Below are 6688 nucleotides of genomic sequence, written 5' to 3'. Positions count from 1 at the left end.
CTTGGTGGAGCGCAGGAGATGCAGATAACTTGATCTTGACCCTTAAGAAACTTTAATTAATGCTGTCACGTAACAAATCTGTTCAAATATAAAATTAAATGAATTGCTAATTACTACATTGAAATAAAAATGTAAAGCCTGTACAAATATTAGAAATCGTGAATATAAATAGCCTAATTGGGAATCATGTAAAGAATTAAAATAAAATAAAAAAGTGCAAATTTCGTTTATTTATTATAACATTTATGTAGTTTTGTTCGCTTGGCTGTTTCCTAATAAAAGTCCAGAAATTTGTCAAGTTTTTCGTCAGGTGTTTTTTTTATTATATGATGTCATTACGTTGTTGTCTTGCCGCCAGCTAATCGCTGCATTGTTGATCGTGGTTTCGAGTATCGATACATAGCCCCTTTTAAACCAACCCATGAACGCACAATTATCTCAGATACCTCAACCCAGCCATACTAATCATCAACAACAGGTGCGTTCAAAGAACCGAATTAACCAGATCCTGATTAACGCGATTATATCATCTTGGATGTGACATTTCATCTCGGATGTAATAAGCGACGTACGAAGAACGGTGCTAAATGCAAAACGATGCTAAATGCAAAGAATAAAATGCAGCAACGTGTGGTTTGTTCCAGCCACATTATTTTCTTTGGTAAATAACTGGGAGCCAAAAGTATGCAACCATTTAAAGAGTCATTTATAAACCAAACACTAAATTTTTAAAGACTATTCTGTGTCATATTAATAGTAATGCATATTGTTTGGCCATTAATACATTTTAGTGTTTGATTTAAGGATATTGTTGTTTTTGCTTTTATGGCAATTTTGGAACTATGCAGGGTCACACTTTATATTCAATGTAAAATTTGGGTCCTGAAGCAAAACTAGTTGAGAACTACTGACATGAATAATAAATGTTCAGTAATAATTGCACAAATAATCATAGCCTCTTCTTGCTCTGTTCCCAGGATAATGACCCTCTGTTCAGTCAATCCCCCTGGAGAAGTAAACTAACAGGAACTGATGGAGAGACACTGGGTGGCTTTCCTGTCAAATTTCTTGTGCAAGTGGTGAGAACTGCCATCGCTAATGTTGTCCGTTTACTTGACATTCATTTTGCACAGAATTTCAACATTTTGTTTTATTCTTCTGCTAGACACGTCTGTCCAAAATCCTCATGATTAAAAAAGAACATATAAAGCATTTGAAGGAGATGAACACAGAAGCTGAGAAGCTGGTAAGATTTAAAGTGCCTGACACCTGATATGGTGTTGTTTTTGTGCATGTTAATTTAGTAGTACACTATGTAACTGTTTCCATTGTTCCTCTGCAGAAGTCTTATTCCATGCCGATTGGGTTGGACTTGCAGAAGAGATATGCCACAACAGTGCTGGACCTGGAACAGCTTAATAAAGACCTCAACAAAGTCCTTCATGAAGTACAGCAGTTTTGCTGTGAGGTACGTATGTTTCTTTTATTCGCCCTTCCACATGATCACAGTTTTTTTCTAGACCTTCAGTTCTGCTTTTCTCCTCAAAATCCTGGACATAAAACATGCATATTAATTCACTTTCACCCATTTCCCATTCACTTTCCATGATCATCTCTGTTCAGCTGGCTCCAGATCAGGGCATGCAGCCTGCAGATCAGCCCAGTGAGTTGCGACGGCGCTGTGAAGAAGAGTCGCAGGAAGTTGTGCGTCAGAGTAATGCATTGCCTGATGGAGAACAGCGTGTCCAGAGCCCCAGCCTCACCCAACTCGTCTCTCGTCTCACGGCACTCCTCCTGCAGATCAGGGTACCAGACTAAACTGTTTACTTGTGCATGTAGTTTACAAAAATATAGAACGTTTTTACATTTTCTGAAGGAAACATGCCTTATCACTATGAAAGTTTATTTTCACCATGGAATTTAAAAAAAACAAAGGTAATTGCGACTTTTTTCCCCCAGAATTTACATCTCACAATTTTTACTTTTTTCTCTGAATTCTGACTTTACATCTTGCAATTTACTTTTTTTCCTCGGAATTCTGACTTTTCTTTGCCACAAAATAGAAAAAATAATTGTGACTTTTTATCTCACAATTCTGAGTTTGTCTTACAATTCTGAATTTCCTTCTAATTTTGAGACAAATGTCCAAAGATGCAATTACCTTTTTTAATTACCTCTGGCTGAAATAAGCATCCATACTAAAAAGCATGTTACACATAAAGCACAGACCAGGATCTTGTGACCTAGAACTACCATGATGAAGCTTGGTCAATACTAATTATTTAACAGTTTAACTAAGTTGCTCATCTAGCTCTGTCAAGCACTTTCAAATGCCACAGTTTCACATGCACATGTACTTCACATTTCTCTCCTTATTTAATGCAGTGTTTGGCCGAAGGGGGAGACCTGAATTCATTTGAATTCAAATCGCTCACAGACTCTCTGAATGACATAAAGAGTTCAATAGATGACTCCAACCTCAGGTAATATAGATTTGCTTTCATTTCTCTTGTTTTTCCTGCATATTACATTGTTTTTATTTTTCCCATTTTAAAAGTTCTAGTCGCACAGTGGAAGGAATTAATCATCTACTGTACAATAATCTCTCTTCTGCAGTTGTTTTCAGGATAATGTGGAGATCCATGTAGCACACATACAGAGCGGTTTGAGCCAGCTGGGTAACCTCCATGCTTTCTCTGCCAACAACACCAACAGAACGTGACTGAAATAAACTTGCACTCCTCCCGGGAATCCAATCTCAAATACGGACAGCAACTCACCTCTTCAGTTCACCACTTAGTTCTTTTGTGTTCATTCTGTTTGAAAGGTCAGAATGTGCGTTCAGTAACTGTACCTGCACAAGTAGTGCTAAAATTCCCTGCCCGAAGACACCAAAGTTGTCTGAAGATGTTCAACTAGCTTGCAAAAAAAGTAGAGTGTGAAGTTGTTTTGTAGATTTAACTGTTTTACGTTATTTCAGATGTTGCTCACACTCAATTTGATATTTAAGTTTCCCCTTATTATTATTATTGGTGGTTCCCAACTAGGGTGACACTCTCAAATGCCACTCTTTATTGGTGCAGTTTGTTTGACTGAAACCGTTTTGTATAATTTTATTTCCTCTTGTCTCTTTCTTAAAGTGTGTAACTTTGAGTTTCCTGAGAGATGAGGTACTGTTCCGTCTGTTTTAAACTGTTCTGTATGTTTTAAATATGTACATTGTAGATAACTGTACAGTTCACTCAAAATATATCAATAAATCGATCATATATAGGGTAATGTGGACATTTTTTGACTCACCAGATTTAGGTATTTTTGCAAAGCAACCAATCTGTTTATACAACTCCTATAATAGACAGCTGTGTGGAATGAAACAGTTTGTCTTGTCCTTAGAAGAAATAATCACCCAAATGCCCCACTGGGGTATGTTTTAAAAGCGTTAGTTTTCTGTGGGGTTCTTTTTTAACCTGTAAGTGTATGCATGACACAAACGTTTGTAAATAAATTGATTTCTATTATATTCATAAAGGCTCAGAGTCTGTATTTTGAGGTTTTATAAAAAAATTTATTAGGAATGTAGAATGTCTCGCTTTACACCCATAATTTGTGATAATCACAACATAATATATACTATTAATATCTGAAATATACAATAAATATCTGATTTCCAATCCTAAAATGTTCTTTAAAGCTTCAGATAAAGTCTGTATTAAAATTGAAAAAGCTAAATAAACCCATTAAAACCAGACATGGCTTCTCTTTCCCAATCCGAGTCTGAATCTGAGAACTCGACGGCTTCGCTTGCTCTAATGGGAGAGAACGTTCCGAAACTTCCTGGCTGAACCTTTACTGGCATGTTTTGGACAGAACCGGCGACGTGTTTGGGGGATGATGAAGACATCATGAAGTTATTCTGTGATGGGAGAGGTGGAATAACAACCTTCATCTCTGGCCCAATGGTCTTGTTTGGAGGGAAGTTATCATATTCCACCAAAAACTGCTTCATTGTAGATTTAGCATGGCTTGTGTTCATAAACTGCCCGTGTCCCTTCGGATACTGCTGTGTGTAATTGCATGGCACCACAACACTCAGGTGATCTGTTTTGATCTGGTTCTCTTCGGTTCTGCTGAACATGCAAGGAATCGTGGTTGGGTTGTACATGTCACCTTTCATGGTGCAGATCTTCTCATCTGAAGAGTTGATCAGCTGTTGACTGAAGTTGTCCCTTGTGGCAAACTTTGGTAGTCTTTGTGTCTCCAGGCCAGTGTGATTCTGATGTGTGGTAAACTGGTTCATAAGGAGACTGTTGGGGGTCAGGACATTTCCACTGGTCTTATTTGGAACCGGAATCCCCACCTGGCGCCGTGACTTGGCTCGTCGGTTCTGGAACCACACCTGAATAGCAAATGAACACTGGTTTAGACACCTGATGCCATTATCTACTACATATTCAGTGTTATGGCAAACAAGCAAACGCAATAAAACCACACTGGTAAGTTATATAGTATAATTTCATACAAAATATTTTATTTTTCATGTTTACATGCTCCTACAGTTCACACTTACGACAGGCTTCATAAGGCTAATCGTAAATGCATCAAAATGTTACATATGTTACGGAAGATGTTTTTTTCGCACCTACTTTAGATAGTATTTCATATTTCAAAACGTATTTTTTCGCAAAATATTTTTTTCCTTAAAATGTCCCTCAGTCAAAATAAAACGATTTCCTGGTCAATAACACGATTTTTAATCGGGTTATTGTTTTGTCTATATATAGTATGTCTATACAGAAATAAACTTGCTTTGAGAAATATTTACTTAAGGGGAAAAAACGTGACGACCAGCCCCGGATACATCTTTAACTTTAAGCAGGTCTTTTTATGAGGAACGTTACAGACAGGGTTGCCAGGTTTTCGCTACAAAACCCGCCCAATTACTACTCAAAACTAGCCTGAAACTAGGCCAATTGCTTTCGAGGGGGTCCCCCAGTAAAAATCGCGTTCGGGGGGTAAAATACACATTTTTTTGGCGGGGTTCTCCTGGTACATTTCACATTCCAGGGCCTACATATCACGTTATTGGGGTCGCTTCAACCTGCTGACAAAAAAACACAACCGGCGGCAATCGCGGATTTGGCAACACTGGTTACAGACAGAAATCTCACCTGAATTCTCGACTCTGGCAAGCCGGTCAGTGCCTCAAGTTTCTCTCTTAAATAAATATCAGGGTATTTGGTGTCCAAGTAGACTTTCTCCAGGACGTCAATCTGCTGCTGCGTGAAGTTGGTGCGTTTTCTGCGGTGCGTAAACAAGCTCGCGCTGTCCGCTCTGGAGGCGCGAGGAACCTCGTGTCCAAGTAGACTTTCTCCAGGACGTCAATCTGCTGCTGCGTGAAGTTGGTGCGTTTTCTGCGGTGCGTAAACAAGCTCGCGCTGTCCGCTCTGGAGGCGCCATCGAGGAACCTCATTCGGTCTTGAGCTGCGTAATCTGATGAGAAAATGAGTAAAAACAATTTAAGTTAGAAGCATTGATTACTTAGTTACTCTCAAATGAGTACTTTCAAGAGAGATTCATGCGTAAACACCCACCTGTTGTGTGCATGTTAGTCCTCCTTTCCAAATCTGCAGTTGGAAATATCTGGAACTGTTTTAAGTGTCCATTCCCAAGGTCGCCATGCACGACTGCCATTGTGACCTAACCCTACCGGTGTTCAGCATGGAATGATCGGACTTCTCTTGGAATGGCATTAAATATCCAGTCAGCCAGCCTTCCGTCAGAGGTGATCAAAGCGAGCGGAGTGGCGGCAGGACGCAGGTGTGAATTTTTGACATTCGTGGCCTATTTGCATCTGTAAAAGGTTCGTGTGTGAGTTTAATGGGATCTCCACCCGAATACACATGACTTGAAAAAACATGTACGTGTATTGTTGGGTTGAGATGTTTTCCTGATCAGCTCCTCAGATCAGTTTGCAGCCTTGCACTTCCTGCAGACTGCTCACCTGAGCACAATATTTATACAAGATCTCGGGAATGCATTTCTCTCAATATATTTTTGAAGTATATGAAACATCATGAATATGTCATTTGTGTAAAAAGTCATACAATAATAAAAATGGGTATTTTCACAAATTAAAATTTTTATTACATTTTTTTATATTAGCAGAATTTTAAAAATGCAGAAAATGCTGATAAATTAATATTTTATATACATTAAATATGAGCATTTCCAACAAACTATGCCAATATAAATTATGCCACTGTATTACGTAATGTGTAAAAAATCATTACAAAATTATAAAAATCAGTATCTTCAGAAAATATATTTTTTAATGCTTTGCGTTTTTATATTAGCAGATATTTTACAAATGTAGTAAAACATTTAATTGCATTCATATACATACGCAAACAAAATATCATGAGCATTTCCAACTAAATATGGTTGTGATGGAAAATATGCCACTGATGTAATTTGTGTAAAAAAAAAAAAAACAAGATAAAATCAGTATCTTTTTCACAAAATATAAAAATACATTTTATTAAAGTTTTTTTTTTTTTTTTAATTTAACATTTTTGTATTTAAATTCATATTTTAAGATTAAAAGAGAAACAATTTATGAAAAAAAAAAAAGGTATTTAGAAAGAAAAATAAATGCCAAGGTATGGTTTAAAAAAAAAAAAAAAAAAAA

The 6688-nt window shown here is 37.3% G+C and overlaps 2 protein-coding genes across 2 annotated transcripts in view; one reads left to right on the top strand and one right to left on the bottom strand.

The window, feature by feature from the left end:
- LOC107743312 (protein lin-9 homolog) overlaps nt 1-3522 on the top strand; it is a 16417-nt gene extending 12895 nt beyond the window's left edge. The window contains exons 9-14 of the mRNA XM_016556485.1: nt 978-1079; nt 1166-1246; nt 1343-1468; nt 1624-1806; nt 2386-2483; nt 2617-3522. Of these exons, the coding sequence (XP_016411971.1) occupies nt 978-1079; nt 1166-1246; nt 1343-1468; nt 1624-1806; nt 2386-2483; nt 2617-2722 (696 nt within the window). The 3' untranslated portion in view covers nt 2723-3522. The remainder of the gene's footprint in view (nt 1-977; nt 1080-1165; nt 1247-1342; nt 1469-1623; nt 1807-2385; nt 2484-2616) is intronic.
- Nucleotides 3523-3724: 202 nt separating this feature from the next.
- LOC107743324 (homeobox protein Mix.2-like) lies at nt 3725-5728 on the bottom strand. Its single transcript, XM_016556493.1, has 4 exons — nt 5592-5728; nt 5427-5490; nt 5169-5316; nt 3725-4396 (listed from the first exon to the last, which is right to left on the bottom strand). The coding sequence occupies exons 1-4, from the start codon at nt 5689-5691 to the stop codon at nt 3725-3727; spliced, it is 984 nt and encodes a 327-aa protein (XP_016411979.1). The 5' UTR covers nt 5692-5728.
- Nucleotides 5729-6688: the final 960 nt, after the last annotated feature.

The sequence above is a fragment of the Sinocyclocheilus rhinocerous genome, unplaced genomic scaffold (assembly GCF_001515625.1).
Source record: "Sinocyclocheilus rhinocerous isolate Xijiao unplaced genomic scaffold, SAMN03320098_v1.1 scaffold827, whole genome shotgun sequence".
Lineage (NCBI taxonomy): Eukaryota > Metazoa > Chordata > Actinopteri > Cypriniformes > Cyprinidae > Sinocyclocheilus > Sinocyclocheilus rhinocerous.
Note: the sequence above shows the minus strand (reverse complement) of the source record. Positions and strands in the feature narration are given on the sequence as shown.

What these genes read in the sequence shown, in the direction of transcription:
- LOC107743324 (XM_016556493.1), bottom strand. Translation starts at nt 5,691, where the DNA reads ATGGCAGTCGTGCATGGCGACCTTGGGAATGGACACTTAAAACAGTTC. An exon ending in GACTAACATGCACACAACAG is followed by an intron (nt 5,491 to 5,591) that starts GTGGGTGTTTAC and finishes TTTTCTCATCAG; the next exon opens with ATTACGCAGCTCAAGACCGA. An exon ending in AGAGCGGACAGCGCGAGCTT is followed by an intron (nt 5,317 to 5,426) that starts GTTTACGCACCG and finishes GGACAGCGCGAG; the next exon opens with CTTGTTTACGCACCGCAGAA.